Source organism: Podarcis muralis, chromosome 1 (assembly GCF_964188315.1).
Source record: "Podarcis muralis chromosome 1, rPodMur119.hap1.1, whole genome shotgun sequence".
Classification (NCBI taxonomy): Eukaryota; Metazoa; Chordata; class Lepidosauria; order Squamata; family Lacertidae; genus Podarcis; species Podarcis muralis.
The window spans coordinates 67,202,825-67,221,371 of NC_135655.1; the positions used below are offsets into that span (position 1 = coordinate 67,202,825).

The 18,547-nt window shown below is 40.1% G+C and overlaps 2 protein-coding genes across 5 annotated transcripts in view; one reads left to right on the plus strand and one right to left on the minus strand.

Moving 5' to 3' along the window:
• The window catches only part of DKK3 (dickkopf Wnt signaling pathway inhibitor 3), a 33,390-nt gene extending 18,810 nt beyond the window's left edge, over nucleotides 1–14,580 (plus strand). For both annotated transcript variants that reach the window (XM_077930400.1, XM_077930402.1), the window contains exons 5-8: nucleotides 844–936; nucleotides 1,771–1,915; nucleotides 12,728–12,884; nucleotides 13,650–14,580. In XM_077930400.1, the coding sequence (XP_077786526.1) occupies nucleotides 844–936; nucleotides 1,771–1,915; nucleotides 12,728–12,884; nucleotides 13,650–13,860 (606 nt within the window). In that variant the 3' untranslated portion in view covers nucleotides 13,861–14,580. The remainder of the gene's footprint in view (nucleotides 1–843; nucleotides 937–1,770; nucleotides 1,916–12,727; nucleotides 12,885–13,649) is intronic.
• A 1,355-nt stretch (nucleotides 14,581–15,935) lies between these two features.
• USP47 (ubiquitin specific peptidase 47) overlaps nucleotides 15,936–18,547 on the minus strand; it is a 47,918-nt gene continuing 45,306 nt past the window's right edge. For all 3 annotated transcript variants that reach the window (XM_028731227.2, XM_028731219.2, XM_028731234.2), the window contains one exon: nucleotides 15,936–17,405. In XM_028731227.2, coding sequence (XP_028587060.2) covers nucleotides 17,231–17,405 — 175 coding nt within the window. In that variant the 3' untranslated portion in view covers nucleotides 15,936–17,230. The remainder of the gene's footprint in view (nucleotides 17,406–18,547) is intronic.

The window sequence follows — 18,547 nt, forward strand, 5'->3', positions numbered from 1 at the left end:
CTTATAAGTCAGTAAGGTGCCAACTACATAGCCAAGAAATGAGGAGGAAGTATTCTTATGATTCGTGATTTCAGCATTCTTGGTATAGCACTATAACCATTTATATAATTACAGTGGTATAAGTGGCTCTTTGCCTTTTTCCACATCATTCCGCAGCTTATACTGTCTGCAAAAGTACTTGGAAAGTATTTAAGCTAGAATACATCTGATGAGGTCCATGGCAATATTTCTAAAATATTAATCCTTCAGTGTCCTGGCTGCTAGTTTTTTTTGAAAATGTCTGAAATTGAAATCTTCCCCAAGCCTAGAAAACGAGGAAGATGTCAAATTTAAACACGCAATAAACTGCTTTGCAATAAAATCTTGCGTTCAACCTTTTGGGGAAGTCATGTACTCTTTTGAGAAACTGATGAAAGGAATCCAGCTAGGAATCCAGTTCAGCCTGAAATATGTCCATCACTTTTTTACTTGTCTGCCCCTTTCTTACTGCTGTGTAAGATGTTGGACTCTTATGTACCATTTGTAGCAGCTCTTTGATATGACCTGACATAATATATTGATCTAGTGTTACTGAATGAGTGCATCCAGGGAGGTCAACACAGAATTGTTTTGCTGTTTTCTGTGACGTGGGACAAAGTTTGGCAGAACTCTGCATGTACTGTATGTGATTGCAAAAGGATATTCTTTACTTTCAAGTAATAGGTTGACCACATAGCTTTGCACAAAGCAATGTGTAGGACTGCAGTGTCCCAGTCTGCTACTAGTAAATCTTAGCTGCATATGATGTTATCGCAGCAACTATTTCTTCTATACTTACCAAAGGTATGTCATTTCTTTTCTCAGGAGTGCATTATTGATGAGGACTGTGAGACAGGAAAATACTGTGAATTCTCTGGCTTGGAGTACCAGTGTCATGTTTGCAAAACTCAACACACAGTGAGCATTGCATCCCCCTTCCCCCCATCTAGCTCTTCTTAACGTGGCAGGCAGGCTGAAGTTATATAACAGAACTGTGTTGATTGTGTGATGCCTAGGTAATGTGAATAATAGGGACTGGTAGAGTCCAGGCCCTATTTATTTTAAGTACAAGAAAACCAGAGTGAAGGTGGTAAAGTATTGGTGAAATGCCTGCTGAACTCTCAACTTAAATTGGAAACATATGGTTTTAATTGTTTATATGTGAGCCTTAAATGTAATGACAGGAAATACCCTGTTCAGCATGGTGGAAAAACATAACCGGATTTTTCACAGGAGCAGAATTCTACATTTAAGTCCAACCTTTAAACTAATAGTCAAAATAGGTTTATTCATATAAACTATAATAGGGTACTTTACAGAGGTGTCTTTTATCCCCTTTACTTTTGGATTTTTTTAAAAAACCTAGCTTGTGCCATTGGTCTACACCAGCTTCCAAAAAGTATTCAAGAACCGTCCCACATAGAGCACATTACAGTAATCCAGACTTAGCTGCATTTTGATCAGGAGCAAGTCACCCCACCATATCTGTTTTTTCTTTGTGGTTTGTGTTGGTGTGTTTCTTAGGCAATGCGACATGTTTTTATTTTAAGCTGTTACAGAATTACTGATGCAGTGATAGTGTGGACTTTCAGAATTTAGGTCAGTGGGATTGTTTAATGCAGGTCTATGAAGACTTTCATGACCGATGCAAGTTACTGTAGCCAGGTTATATTGACTGTCTTTATGATGTTGTGTGTCCCATGATGATTAAGAACCAATTCAGCATGTGTGTGTTTATTTTTCTCTCCTAAGCAATGCTCTCGAGATGTGGAGTGTTGTGGACATCAACTCTGCGTCTGGGGTGAGTGCGTGAAAGCTGCCTCAAAAGGAGAAAATGGAACGATTTGTGAAAACCAGAAAGACTGCAATCCTGGAATGTGTTGCGCATTTTCAAAAGGTCAGCCACTACATCACTTTCTGCTGTTGTTCCTATTCTTGCACGAGAGGCCAAGCAAGAAACTACTTCAGTGTGTGAGCTTGCATTTCCACTGTATATTGCTCTTCACCAACTTTCAAGATCAGAGCCGTCTTTCCCATTGGTCTTAGTGGTTCGTTGCGCCAGGGTGCTGGCCTCTCAGGGGCACCCTAACGAGTGGGGGAGCTGCACGGCTTTGCCGGCAGCCTCCCCTTTCCCTGCACACATGCCAGCTGTGCCCCACCAACTATATGGCTGGCGGGTGTGCAACTTCCTTCCCAAGCCTCCGCAGGAGGAGAGTGATCCCCGCAGAGGCTTAGGATGGAAGCTGCTGCATCTGCTAAAGACAGCCCTGCTCCCAGTCGTTGTCCTCCTCCTGCTTTCTGGCGAAAGGCGGCGTGCAGCCTTCCTGGGCTGCCTTCTTGGGCGCCCTGACACTGGAGAGCATGTCCACCAGTAAGTTTTCCTGCTTGATCGCCACCACCACGCCAGGGATCGGGGTGGTGGGGGGCAGAGGACATTTTCCACCTCCCTTGTTTTGGAGTTGGGGGGGGGGCGCTGGAGGGATCTTTGCACCATGGCGCCGGATATGCTTAAGACAGCCATGCTCAAGATGCTTTGGGCTACAGTTCCCATCAGCCCCAGCCAGCATGGTCAATGGTTAGGGATGACAAGAATAATAGAATCTTAGAGTTGGAAAGGACCCAAGGGTCTTCTAGTCCAGCCCCCTGCAAATGCATCCATGACAGATGGCCATCCAACCTCTGTTTAAAAACCTCCATGGAAGGAGAGCCCACCTCTCGTGGGAGTCTGTTCCACTGCTGAACAGCTCTTACCGTCAGAAAGTTTTTCTGAATCTTTAGTTGGAATCTCCTTTCTTGCAACTTGAAGCCATTGGTTTGAGTCCTACCCTCCAGAGCAGGAGAAAACAAGCATGCCCCTCCTCCATGTGACAGCCCTTAAGTTATTTGAAGACAGCTGTCATATCTCCTCTCAGACTCTTTTCCAGGCGCCTTCAAGCACTCCTCATAAGACTTAGTTTCCAGACCCTTGATCAACTTGGTTGCCTTCCTCTGCACATGTTCCAGCTTGTGGTGCTCAGAATTGGACACAATATTCCAAGTATGATCTGAGTAAGGCAGAATAAAGGTAAAGGTAAAGGGACCCCTGACCATTAGGTCCAGTCGTGGCCGACTCTGGGGTTGCGGTGCTCATCTCGCTCTATAGGCCAAGGGAGCCGGCGTACAGCTTCCAGGTCATGTGGCCAGCATGACTAAGCCGCTTCTGGCAAACCAGAGCAGCACACAGAAACGCCGTTTACCTTCCCGCCGGAGTGGTACCTATTTATCTACTTGCACTTTGATGTGCTTTCGAACTGCTAGGTTGACAGGAGCAGGGACCGAGCAACGGGAGCTCACCCCGTCACAGGGATTCGAACCGCCGACCTTCTGATCGGCAAGTCCTAGGCTCTGTGGTTTAACCCACAGCGCCACCAGTGGTACTATTACTTCCCTTGATCTGGACACTATACTTCTGTAGATGCAGCCTAGAATAGCATTAACTTTTTTTTGCTGCTGTTGACTCATGTTAAGCTTGTGTTTCACCAAGACCCCTAGATCCTTTTCACATGTACTTCTAGTAAACCAGGTGTCCCCCATCCTATTTTTGTGCATCTGGTTCTTCCTGCCTAAGTGCAGAACCTTACATTTGTTCCTATTGAAATTCATTTTGTTAGCTTGTGCCCAGTTCTCCAATCTGTTACGGTCATTTTGTTTTTTTTTTTTAATAATTTTTTATTGAAATTTCTTATAACAGCATAGAAAATAGAAAAAAGAAAAGACAAAGAAAAAAGAAATAATATACAGAATACAACATACAGACAAAACCAAGCTTCTAAAACACATCGTTGTATCACCACTCTTATCCCTTTTAGACTTCCTTCAGCGTTGCTGATCATCATTCGTTGCTGTCCTTTTGATACGCACTCCTTTTTTTTTTTTTTTTTCCTATTGCCAATTGTTCTTCCCTACCTCCCAATCTCTGTTTGGCAATATTTAATATTTAATTACAAAGCCTCTTTAAATCCCGCCAGCGTTATTTTTACCCCATAGTTGCTTTCCAGATAACATACGAATTTCTCCCAGTCTTTAATAAATTTTTGATCTTTGGTGTGTCTAATTTTCCCTGTTAATCTATCCAGCTCAGCGTATTCTATCAATTTTGTTCTCCACTCCTCTACCGTCGGGGTCTCCTCCGACTTCCATTTCTGAGCTAGCACAATTCTAGCAGCTGTCACCGCATACTGGAGGAGTTTCTGGTCTTTTCTCCTAACGTCCTTCCCTATAATACCAAGTAGGAATGTTTCCGGTTTTTTCACAAAGGTATACTTCAGCATCTTTTTCAGCTCGTTATATACCTCCTCCCAAAAGCTTCTAACCTTACCACATTCCCACCACTGGTGGAAGAAAGTCCCTTCTTTTGATTTACACTTCCAGCATTTGTTATCCACTTTATACATCTTTGCCAGTTTAGTAGGAGAGAGGTACCATCTATAAAACATTTTGATCATATTTTCCTTCAGTAACGTGCACGCCGTAAATTTTATGTTCTCTTTCCACAGCCTTTCCCATTCTTCTAATTTAATATTATACCCTAAATCCTTAGTCCATTTTTCCATCACCGGTTTCATCTCTGCATCTTTCATGTGCCACTCCAGCAGTATTTTGTACATTTTTGATAGATTTCTATGTTCATTATTTATTATCTCCTTTTGAAAAATTGAATCATTTCCTTCATAACTCCTTTCCTTCAATTCTTTTTTAAACATTTCGTTAATCTGGAAGTAGTTTAGCCAATCATACGTTAATGCCTTAATTTGTTCATAGGGTTTTATTTTCCACTTCCCTCCTTCTTTAAAAACCATTTCTCCATAATTTCCCCACTTCCCCCTCATATTAATTGTCTTAATACATTTCATTTCTAGCGGGGAGAGCCAATGTGGAATATTAGGCTCTAATATATTCTTATATCTGTCCCAAACCTCTATTAAAGCACCTCTGAAAATGTGATTTGTAAATCCTTTGTGTACCTTCTTTTTATCACTCCAAAGATAAGCGTGCCACCCGTATCTGTTATTAACTCCTTCAAGATCTAATAATTCCTTATTCTCCAATTTGACCCATTCTTTAATCCAACACAAACATGCTGCCTCGTAATAGATTCTCATGTCTGGTAGGGAGAGGCCACCTCTTTCTTTAATATCTGTCAAAAATTTGAACTTAATTCTAGGCTTCTTCCCTTCCCAAACATATCTTGTAATCACCCTTTGCCACTCCTTAAAAATTTTTATACCTTTTATTATGGGTATCGTCTGGAATAAATATAGCAGTTTGGGGAGCACCATCATCTTTATTGTTTCTATTCTACCCCAGAGTGATAATTTCAATCTGGCCCATGACTCCAGATCTCTTTTTACCCCTTTCCATACAGGGACATAGTTATATTGATATAAATCAATATTCTTGTCGGAGAGCCAGATTCCTAAGTACTTAATCTTCTTTACTATCTCAATCTCGGTTCTTTGCTGTAAAAGTTCCATCTTATCTCTATCCATATTTTTAACTATCATTTTTGTCTTTCTCTTATTCAATCTGAAACCTGCTAGCTTGCCAAATTGTTCCATTTCGTTTAAGATTTCCTGTATACTGTCTATGGGTTCCTCCACAGTCAGGACCACATCATCTGCATATGCCTTAATTTTATATTCATTTGCCCCTAGAGTCACTCCTTTAATTTGTCTGTTTTGCCTAATTGCATTTAGAAGAACTTCCAGGACCACTATGAATAGTAATGGCGAGAGTGGGCAACCCTGCCTTGTACCTTTGCCTATTTCCAGTTCCTCCGTGATGACATTATTTACTATCAGTCTTGCCTTCTGCTCTGTATAAATTGCTTGGATACCGTTGAGAAATTCCTGGCCCATCTCCATAACCTCCAAATTTTTTATCATAAATTCCCAGATTACATTATCAAAAGCTTTTTCCGCGTCTACGAATATTAAGCTAGCTGGTTTATCATACCTTTCGGACAGGAATTCAATAACATTAACTATATTTCTTATATTATTTCTTATCTGTCTGCCCGGCAGGAATCCCTCTTGATCTCTGTGTATAATCTTTATTAATATCTTTTTTAATCTCTTAGCTAATATTCCCGCGAAGATCTTGTAGTCCGAGTTTAATAGAGATATCGGCCTATAGTTTTTGACTTGTGTAAGATCCGAGTCTTGTTTCGGTATCACTGTAATGAAGGCCTCCCTCCATGTTCCTGGCATGTCCTTCTCCTTTAAGATGTTATTCATAACTTTAGTCAGTGGGTCTATCAATATGTCTTTCATTTCTTTATAATAGCTGGCAGTAAACCCATCCGGCCCCGGTGCCTTCCCTCTTTTTAACTCTTTTATGGCCTCTTCTACCTCCTCTTTCGCTATTGGGGCATCCAGCTGTTCCTTTTGGGCTAGTGAGATCTTCCTCACCACTTTTTCTTTCAAATATCTTTCTATTTTCTTCTTATTATTCCTCTCCTTATTCTTGTACAATTGCTTATAAAAGTCCACAAAAGCTCTCCTAATTTCCTTCGGTTCAGTTGTCACCTCCCCATTTACCTCTATTTTACTAATTGTATTTGTTTCCTTTCTTTTCTTAACCTGCCAGGCGAGCCACTTTCCTGATTTATTAGCATACTCAAAATTTTTTTGCCTTAATCTTTTGATGTTCCATTCGACCTCCTTGTTTATCATCATCGCAAACTGAGTTTGCAGAATCTTTATTTCCTGCTTTATCTTCTCATTATTAGGTTTCCTAGTCAGTTTTTGTTCTCGCTCCATAATCTGTCTGAGGATCTCTCTTGACCATTTCTCTTTGTTATTTTTTTTCCTAGCATTCTGTTGGATCAAGAGGCCCCTTATCACTGCTTTACTTGTATCCCACACTACACTCAGTTTCGTCCCTTTATCCATATTGTTCATAAAAAATTCGGTTAAGTTTTTTTGTACTTTCTCCACAAATTTTTGGTCATCCCATAGATTATCATTTAGCTTCCACCTAAAGGAACGCTCCTCAAATCCTTTTAGCTCCATTTTTATTGGGTTGTGATCTGAAATCACCTTCGCCTGTATTTCTATTTTATGTATTCTCGGGGTTAGTTCATTCGAGACCCATATTTGGTCTATTCTAGAATACGATTGGTTTGGTTCAGAATGGTAAGTAAACTGCTTCTCCAGAGGATGTCTCAACCTCCAAATATCTACCAGGTTAAGATTCTTTGTCATCGTAAAGAACGTGTTAGGTAGTTTCCCTTCTTTGGTCTTAGTTTCCCTTAATCTATCCATTTCTGTTGAGACCACACCGTTTAGATCTCCCATTATTATAATTTTCTGATCCATATATTCAAGTAACTTCTCTTCTAACATACTAAAAAATTCTGTCTTGTTTCCATTTGGTGCATATACCCCAACCACTATCATACATTCCCCTTGCCAGTTAATTCGCACCGCAATAATTCTCCCTTCTTCATCCTTAAATAGTTGGTGACTTTCAATTTTATTTTTGATATATAAGACCACTCCCCTTTTTTTCTTTTTATCTGAAGATACGAATTCACTCCCTAACCTTTTATTAATCAGGATTTTCCTGTGTTTCTTAGCTATATGCGTTTCTTGTAGGCATATGATGTCCAGATTTTCCTTTCTTAAAATATGTTCAATTCCATTCCGTTTCTTTTTATCGTTCATTCCATTAATATTCCAGTTCCATAGTCTTAACGTCATTCCTTTTGTCCCTATTTAAACCTTTCTTTACTTAAAGTTTCTATAAGCCTTCTGTCTCTTCTCCTTCTTCCTCTTCTTCCTCCTCCACAGAGTCTCTCCCGGTCTGTTCTTCTTCTACTTCTGCTTCTGAATCTTCCCTTACCCTTGCTCCTCCTTCTGCTCCTTTGATCTCTTCCTCTTCTTGTTGTAATTCTTTGTACCTTCTTGTAAATTTTCCGACTTCCTCGGGACTTATTAATCTTCTCTTCACTCCTTTGTAGAAGAAGGAGACTCCTTCCGGGAATTCCCACCTGAAGTCGATCCTGTTTTTCTTCAATAGTTGCACCAATGGCTTATAGGCCTCTCTTCGTTTCAATAGCCTTATTGGGATGTCTTTAAATATGATTATGTAATTCCCGTCAATATAGAGTCTTTTCTCTCTGTTCCTATGTAAGATCAGATTCCTCATTTCTCTGTCCTTGAACGTTACCACGCAATCCCCTGGGAATTTCTTTAGCCTATTTGTTTTGCTTTTCATTCTAAATGCATTTTGTATTGTCCTCGCAATTTCTACCTCTGACATTTCCATCCATCGTGCAAATTCTTTTATCAGTCTTGCCTTTATGTTCTCATTTTGTATTTCTGGTACTTGTCTCAGTCTCAGGTTCACTTCTTTCTGTTTTAATTCATTCATTGCAATAGAGTCTTTTAGTTCTTCTTGTGTTCTGTTTAGTTCCGCGATCTCATTTTTCATCTTCTCCTCTTCTCGTTTCATCTCTTTTATTTCCTGTTTTGACTTCTTTAATCCTTCATCCACTCTCCTTGAAACCTCTTTAATTTGTCCCCTCAATTCACTAACTGTCTCCTCAATCTTTTTGTCCATTTTCCCAATTTTATTATCCACCTGTTCTAATTTTGTCTCTAGGTTTTTTTCACTTTGTTTTATTTCAGCAAACATTTTCAGTATTTCTGTTTTGAACTCTGTTTCTTGCTTTGATGCTCTCCTATCTGATGGCATCCCACCCTCCGCTCCTTTTTTCTGTGTATGTGACATTGTTTGGCTGTCTAGGAAGTTAATTATTGAATTGGTTATTTACTATACACTAAGAGCTTATACCAAACTATCATAGAGTTGACCGCAGATCTACCGAGTGTACAGAGCCAATGGTCTAGACAGAACAAATAGTCTAAATAGGAAATTTACAGAGACTGGTTTCTTTAAATTCCTTCTTTCCTATCCCCTTCTCCTGTTATTGATGGGCTTTGGCGTTGTCACCTCTTTCTGTAATTTCTGTGGCTTCCTAAGATCTTCTTGCCCCGATTCCTGTAGTCTTCTTGCCCCTATTCGGGCTAATCCAAGCAAACGTCCTGTATTCTTCTTGCCCCTGTTCGGGCTAATCCCAACACGCGTTAGTACTTAACAAAGAATTAGTATTTAAATACACCAAGTCTAGATGTTAATTTGTAAAGTTCAATAGAGTTCAATAAAGTTCAATAAAGTTCAAACCAAACCCAAATCTACATCCAGAGAGAGGATATCAAAATGTCCCAAAAAAGAAAGCTAGGGTGGTGTTAATTTCTTGTATGTCCCAAAGCTTATAGTATAACCCAAAGCTTGTAATATATCCTAGAGCTTTTATTCCAGAAATACTAAGTTATATATGTATCCCAATCCTCACTGAGTCAGCAAAGGGAGAGGGAAAGATAACTATAAAGATTAGGTCCTTGAGAGAGAAGGGCTGCCTATGCAGTTAACCTTCCAACCACTTTACAGAACACAATTTGGCACCTCCAAAAAAAAAAGAAATCCAACAGCATAAGTAGAGTAATATTTAGTTCCACCACTAGGGGGAGTCTGATTCTGTCACTCAGAAGACCAGAGATTTTTAACTTGTTGGTCCTTTTCTCTCCTTCTATTGTTTTCCTTAGTTTTCGTTGTTAGTTTTATTAAAAGGGGACGAGAGAGGGTTTGTTTAGAAGGTTTCAAACCTCCCGCAGAAATGGGGCGACGGTCTGCTTTGCCTTTTCTGTCTATCTCTTTTTACCGGTCTTTAAAATGGCTTCTGAGGTAAGGATTCCTTTCTGCTTCAATTGAAATGGCGCCGGAGCCACTCCTCCTCATAAAGATAATTACAATAGCACCAACAGGGAGTCTTTTTTCCTTTTAAGTTCAAATCACAAGTATAATGTCCACTGGGGATTCTGTTTTCCTCCAGATTACTCTGCTCCCCTTTCCTCTGTCTCTATCTCTCCCTGTGAGTTGCTGTAGAAAAGCAACTTAGTTCCTAATTGATCAGGGAGACTGCAACAGTGTCCGCTAGCGTCAACTTACTTTCTCTTTCGGCTCCGCAAACAACGCTGCGTCTTTCTTTTACGATGCCAGACAGCGCTGACCTCGAAATCTTTTCTTCGGGCACTTCCTTACAGTTCCTCACCAAATTTCAACAGAAAAATATTCAGAGCCCGAACTCCTTTTGTTATGAGAGCGGGGCGCTATTCCCTGCAGGCTCGGGGCTTCGCTGATTAGCCGTTGCGATGGCTGCCCGATTGCCCGCTGCGCGTTCCGTCACACTCTTCACCCCCGAATTTCAGGGGCTACCTAGCGACTGGACGAGCAGCTTCTGGCACCGCCGGGAACCTCTAGACCTCCGGACACCCTCCGGAACGGTCGTCGGGGGGTTTTCTGCCCTTAAAACCCTCCTTTTCTCGGCTAAAAAGCTAGGGCTTTCTCTCCTGAAAAAACCCTCGCCTGCGGCAGGTCCGCGCTCCACCGGAAGTCTCCTGTTACGGTCATTTTGAATTCCGATTCTGTATTCTGCATCATTAGCTACCCCTCCTAGTTTGGTGTCATCTGCAAATTAGATGAGCATCCCCTCAATTTCTTTATATAAGTCATTTCTACAGACAACAACAAGCCCAGGACAGAACCCTGTGGCACCTCACTTGTCACTTTTTTTCTAGGAGGACGAGGAATCATTAATGAGTACTCTTTGGGTTTGGTCAGTCAACCAGCTACAAATCCACCTAACAGTTCTCTTTCAACTCACATTTTACCAGCTTCCTTGTGAGAATATCATGGGAGTCTTTGTCAAAAGCCTTACTGAAATAAAGATACACTATGTCCACAGCATTTCCCTGATCCTCCAAGTTTGCAATTCCATTAAAAAAAAAAAAAATCTAATCAGATTGGTCTGGAGTGACTTATTTTGAGAAACCCATGCTGGGTCTTAATAATCACAGCATCCTTTTCTAAATGCTCACAGACTGACTGTTGAATAATCTGTTCTAGGACCTTCCCCGGTATCCATGTCAAGCTCACTGGTCAGTAGTTACCTGGGATTTCTCCCCCCTCTCCTTTTGAAGATGGAGACATTTGCCCCCCTCCAGTCTGGAGGGACCTCACTTGTTCTCCAAGAATTCTCAAAGATAATAGACAAAGGCTCTGAAATTACATCCACAAGCTGCTTTAGTACCCTTGGCTGCAGCTCATCAGGCCCTGGAGATTTGAGTTCATTTGAAGTAGCTAGGTGTTCCCTTACTACCTCTTTTCCTATCTTGGGCTGCAGCTGCCTCCTACCACTTGCTTGTTCTTCCTCTTACTTTCGACATAGACAAAGAGTTGTACTCCAAAACAACTGGAGCACCGCAGATTGCGGGAGGCTGGTATATATTAATCTGTATGTGTAGGAGAGGTCCGTGGCAAAGAATAATCCATAAAATGCACATCTTGTATAATACAAAATTTGGCCAAATGGTAAAGCAGTGTGCTTGACAACAGAGCATGATGCTATAAAAATAGTACTTTCTCTTTTTTTAACCTCTGGATGATTTGTGCGAGATTTCCTGTCAACTAACAGCAGTTTTCTTAATCTTGAAACTCAGTCTACTTTGTGTTTGCAAGGTTGTTGATATGGGAGGTTGTGTTTCTTGAGGCTCTGCTTTAGAGATTTTACAATGCTTTTGAGGAAAAGCTCCCATTGTCGAGAGTATGAAAATGGGAACTAGGCACTGGGAAAGTCTTCCTGAGCTTAAATTGGAGAGGTAGCATGGTCCTACACACTTTCACCTGAGTCCATGTCCCTGCCCAGCCGTGATCTCGTTGGATGTCCAGAGGCAGCTTGCTGCCTTGTGGCTTTTTTCTCATGGTCACCCAGTATGAAAGAGAAATTGTCAGAGGAAGAGATTTCCCTTACAAATTATCGCCATATGGTATGTTGGTAACAAGTGTTCCCACTAGCTTAGTCCTCTGCTATCTGTAAAATAGGATTAGCATTGATCTCCAACAGCTCTTATGGAATGAAACAAGGTACTGTAAAGAAACAAGATAAAGGTAATTGAAGCATCTTACATAGAATAGATGCTGATAATGTTGATATCTGTTACTAAGCAAATTAGCTCCCATTTCCCTAAGATGAACATATTGGTTCTTTTCAAATAATCCTAGACATCATGTTTATCTTTTTGCTCATACCTTGAGCAGGACATGCCGTGTTGAGATTACTAGCTGCTAATGGTATGCTAATAGTATTAATTTCTTCTGAGTTAGTAGAACACCACCCTTTATCACAAGAATGTGCAATAAGTGAATTTGGTTTTCAGGATGGAGATATGCAGCCTTTTGTTCTGACTGACAGCACTAAAGGCTTGTTTTAAGGCCTTGAAAACAAGATAGTGCACATATGACTAAATACACGTGCTATATTGGTTAGGGTTAGGATTCCTGTGGATCTATTTGTCATTAGTAGTGTATTGTGTCCTTGTAACTTAATTAAGTGAATTAATAAAGTTTTTCTAGGTGAACCCTTAGAATTTGTTGGAAGGAAAAGGACTGACATTGCTATGCAAACTCAGCTTGTCTTATATTTAATATTAGGCAAATTTATATGTATGTATATATTCCTTATTTTACACATTCAACCTGTACATATTCTGCATGTGAAACTGAAGAGATCAGACGTTTTACTGGACTCTCCAACTTTTACCTACAGACCTTCTGTTCCCTGTGTGCACCCCATTACCTGGAGAGAGAGAGCCTTGCTATGATCCTTCAAACAGGCTTCTTAACCTAATTACATGGGAGCTGGAGCCAGATGGAGCCCTCGATCGCTGCCCATGTGCACATGGATTCATTTGTCAGATGCAGAGGTAGGAAAATGGATTATTTTTCACAGAAAGATCAGGAGCAGATCCTGTGTGCACACCTCATTTTTCACTGAAGACAAACCCACTTTCTGGACATGTGACTTCCTAGACAAGCCTTCCCTGCCCTGGGGCTTTCCAGATGTTACTGGGTTTTTAACTCAGTCTCTGCCAGCATGGCCAGTTGTCTGATCTTGACAGGAGTTAGTCCAAATATATGGAGGATACCAGGCTGGGGGTGAATGTGCACACTGCAAAAATATTGACTGATTTTTTTGGGGTGGACCAGGTCTCATCTTCCCAAAAAACTTAAGAATGCAATCCTCCTTGTTCAGGCTTAAATCAAGGGCACAAATTACTCAAGACTAACTTAAGCCTCTGTGGTTTGAATTGCACTTAAGTTTGACTTGGAGTGGAGCCTAAAGTGTATTAAAGAACCGAAACCTAATTTCCATAGGACATAAATGCCATGAATATATCAGATATGCCTTTCTTTTGACCCTAACTGAACAGTGGCAAAAGAAGGGTTATCATTTCAGAGTTCGGGGATAATGGAAAGAATTTTCAGTAGCACTGGTCTACTTTTGGATACATCCAAGACAGAATTACAAACAGGACCACTGCATTTTAAGGGTACATGTTCTGGCTACTTTTAAAATGCCTCATAGCCTGAAGCAAATTATATTTTGGACTGGTTTCTCACACTTGTATGCATGCTTGCATAGGCACTTGTACAACTTATCTAAGAGAAATGCACAACTTTCTCAACAGGCATAGCAGTGATTCTCTGTGTGAACTCTCTTTCAATAAGACCCAAAATGAGAAGCCTTTACCAGCGGATGAAATATCACTTCTGGATTTTGTAACCTCACACATTCCTGGAGACTATGGAGAGAGATTGATTACAGAAGTACAGGAAGGTTTGGATGAAGACTTAACTGATCCAAAGAAACTGGATCTGATTTTTGGAGATGAAATGTAAAGTAGTTAAGCAAGTTAATTAGTCACACTCACCATTCTAGCAATTTAGATAGTGTCTTGTTTGATAACTCTAAACTTGCACCCCTTTTCACTACTGGATATAAGTGCAATAATTGAGAGTATATTCTACATAGTTATCTTCTTCTGCCCTTGCATGATCAGATGAGGTTTTCTCTTTTCAAGCTCAAACCAAATTCTACACTAAAATGTCAAAAGTTGTCAATGGACTCTTTTGTGAACAAGTTTGAGTTTTAAACAAGGCATGATTTGAACTTGTTGATGGATAGATTAATTTAAGTCTATTTATGATTATTGGTGGTGGTTTGAGCTCTGCATTTTATGTATATGTTGCTTGTTTTTTCAAAATTTGTCAAGAGCCTTCTTGATTTTTGGACTGGGCATTGTTTTTATTCAGTCTTTTAAAATATAACTAATGACACTGCTGTAACTGTGTATTTTTGAAAAACAGCAACTACAGGGACTTGAGGTATAAAAGATGAGAATAGTCAGTGCGGCATGTAATTTAGCAATAATTAGTAAAAAGCATCTCTAACAAAGATCTGAGTGGGGTGAAACTTTAACATCAAATGGATAGTAATCATTCCTCTAGATAGCTATTTTATCCCATCCTAGAAGCAAGTTCTAGAAGGCATGTATGTTTTATATACAATGCATATTTGCTATTGAGCACTTACAATAAAGCATTATGGTTTGAAAAAAGGCACATGGATCCTACTATCTTCCCTAGTAATGGGCACAATCTAGTAATGAGCCCCTCTCCTAGTATTATCTATTGCAGCCCTTACCTGGTGATATGACCAATAGGCTCACCTGCTCCAGCAGTCACGCCCCTCCCGGAATAATGCTAAGAACCACAAGGTCCAAACTTCACAAGTAATTTATCCTAAACCTGTTGTGAGACCTTTTAAACTTTAGGAAGACCCCAAAGTTGTTAAGGTTTTTCGTTACAAAAATGCCAGAAAAATGTGATTTTTCTATTGACTTGCCTAAGATCCAGGACAAAGTGTCGCCTTTCAGAAATTTCCCCCAGATATGAATTTTGCCTTTAAAATCCTGGTAATGGCCAGGAAAATCTGGATGTCTGGCAGCCCTATTTCAAATAACATCACTACAGATAATATTTAGCACATAGTAGACTATAGGTGGAACTCTTGCATTTGGAGGCTAGAGTGGAAACAGAACCCAGCCCGCTTCAGTATGAAAGAGAAAAAGGGGAATTGACTCTATGTCAAAGCTGAGTTACAAATATTGTGGCAGGTAACTTTATTCTATATTACAGCTAAGGGCAGTCTCTTCATGTTTTCTAAGGAAGGTACTGAAACCCCTTTTTTAAAAAGATGCCAAGACAGAGTGTAGCTGCCAGATAACTATCAAAATGCCAATTCAATATATATGCAGAAACCTCCAAAGTGTGTTAATTTCAAAGCAGGCATAGTCAGATAAGGGGAGTTTGCAAGAGACCATACTCTTTAAAAGCATCTGGCTGTGAGATGTAACATGTAATACTTAACTTCTGCAGTCATTTCCCCCACACAGAATGCACCTGCATGCCTGGCAATAGCAGTCTGTCCAGTCCAGTCCATACCCATCCCTAATTGGCTGTAAGAAAGCTACCTTCTTGAACCAAGTCCTTGCTCTCCCCTCCCCTCACTCAACTATTTAAAGATCATAAGTCTGTTATAACACTTAAATAGCAACAGGAAGGTAGGTTTGAAATCTGATGCTCAAATTACTTGGAACATCATTTTGTTCCTTATTTGGTTCAGCCCTGCAGCCTAGCATCACCATTTTTAAAAAAAGTGATTGATCTGGCTCTTGCAGCACTCTGAATTGCAACTTGAAACCCTTGTCTCAAAACTGCATGTTGAAAGCATAGGACTGACACCAAGCTGCATGTGACTTTCTTCCATAATCTGCTGCAGGGCATTGATAATTTCTGCAGGCTGCATACTTTTAAGTAGACCTTTAGTTTGAAAGTTAAATCCAAAAAGAAAAACTTGGTGGTATGAACACTAGATGAAATATTTTCAGTATTAAAAGAAGTCCAGAGAAATGTTATTAAAATAACAGAATGAACAAATGTTTTATTGGCATGTTCATTGTTGTAAACAGCATCTGGCATGGAAAAGTTTACCAAAACCTTTTATTGATATAAATTAGATGGTATTTCTGAAAAAAAGGACAACCTTCTATAGAATTGTTTGTAATTGATCTTAAGAACATAGCAAAGCAAAATGTTACTTGTCTAAGCTTTGCAAATGAAATCATGTTTACTGCATCAATCTGTACCACTCCTGAACTACTGGATAATTTATACTGGGAGATGTCCAACTTTTTAAAAAGCTACATATGAAAACTATGATCAACTCCAAAGAAAAATAAAGTATGACTTGTAATGGTACTAGAAGATCCAAACCTATAAGAGCTCAAAAACAAAAATGTACAAAAATAAGTAGCTTACCCAAAAACCCACCCCCAAAAACTCAGTAACAAGGGAAAATTACAAATCTAAGTACCCAGCATTTGCCAAACACAAAATGAATACAAATTTAAATAGGCAGCTATACTTTTAAATGTATACAGTGAATATTGATATGTGAAGAGAAATACCATAGTAAGCAGGTGAAATGTAGTTCTGCTAACTCAGGACAGAGTTGTATTTACACACTGAATGGAACAGTGAAGTCACCTGTTATTCATAACCTAAATAAAAATTGGTTACAACACTGCTCCAAAATGAAACACCATCTGCTGGTAATGGTAACTTCTGCTAAAAAATACATTTATTTATTCTTTTTACTTCAGAGATGTCCTGCTTTGTAGAAGAGAAATCTTAACAAGATTCAGATAAAAATGTTAACTTTTAAGGGTTGGATTCTGCCAATTCCATCACATTTCCACTCTTGAGCTTTTCAAAAAGCCACTGTCACATTTACTTCAGAAATCTTCAATGAGGTAATGTGTGCATCAGTGAAACAAAACAGAAAAGAATTCATTCATGGCCTTTGCACAGCTTTTATTATCAAGCTATGAATATCCTGTTTGAGGCTAGTTTACTAGCTACTGCTATGTGCACATGGTCGATTTGCTCATTACCCCTCCCCGCCCCATTTTTTGTTTTGTTTTGTTTATTTGCACATCCCTTTTATCTTTACAGTACATTTGACTATAGTGCACAACATGATTCCAAATCAAACAGTGACCTGACTGGGCACTGAGCTTGATTGGGCTGCAGTTTTACCAATCAGTGCTGGTGTCTTTACACCTAATGTCCTGCCATAACGGCACTACACAGTAGTAGTGTACCTCTCACATGTAACAAAAAATTCCCCAGGGAAAATGCTGAAATATCAGTCTTGAGTCAAATCTTTATTTGGTGCTCCATCCAGATATATTTTTAATGCTTTTTCTTTACGGGGGGAGTAGGTCACACGGTGTCCAGTTTTCTGAAGTCTGCTGCTTTCTTTTTTCATTAACTCATTTCTCTGCTCTTCCGTCAATTCCACCACTTCTTCAGTTTTATCCCTTTTATAGAAATACAACAATTTTAAATTCCATAATAATGCACCTTAAATAAATAGGGCTTGCTCATTTTTAATCTAAGGCATAGTCAATAGATTTTTAAAAAATTCTTTGCATAATGCTAGGCACATCATGGTAGTAAAGGTACCCCTGCCCGTACGGGCCAGTCTTGACAGACTCTGGGGTTGTGCGCCCATCTCACTCAAGAGGCCGGGGGCCAGCGCAGTCCGGAGACACTTCCGGGTCACGTGGCCAGCGTGACAAAGCTGCTCTGGCGAGCCAGAGCCGCACACGGAAACGCCGTTTACCTTCCCGCTAGTAAGCGGTCCCTATTTATCTACTTGCACCCAGGGGTGCTTTCGAACTGCTAGGTTGGCAGGCGCTGGGACCGAGCAGCGGGAGCGCACCCCGCCGCGGGGATTCGAACCGCCGACCTTTCGATCGGCAAGCCCTAGGCGCTGAGGCTTTTACCCACAGCGCCACCCGCGTCCCCATCATGGTAGTAGATGCATGCTAAAGACAGTTTTTCTCCATGTGGTCCCACTGAAGCAATAGTCCTATCCCAAATCCATAAGTAAGGGGTACTGCTAGGCTGGAGGCAAAATTAGGGAGTCTGAAAAGAATATTGCATTTTGTAAACAGGGTGTCACCAATACTTCATCAACCCGAGACTCTGAAAGGATATGGTAAGCAATTTGAGAATCAACTTTGACATTGCTCTGAATAGATATAGATATCTGAAGTGAGAGCCAATTTTTGGACCAGATACACTGTTGAATTGGTGAGGAAAAGACCTAGCTGTCCGTACTTCACTGGTGGTATGTGAACGGGCATAACTGCAAAGAGCTGCATACTCTGTCACTTGTGTCTTTTAGTTACCACAGTAGTTGCACATACAATACTTGAACAGTGGGAACAGTGCACAAAAAGTGTTTTAACACAATACTTAGTTGGAAGTCTGGTGGTGGGCACAGCAGATCTGAGGACACTTGTATGGTGTCTAATGACAATAAAGATATTATTATTATTATTATTATTATTATTATTATTATTATTATTATGTGCTAGCTTCCCCACAGACAGCAACATCTGGAAAGCAGGGTTAAGAACACACCAAAGTTTAATTTAATCAGAGTTGGCAGGAT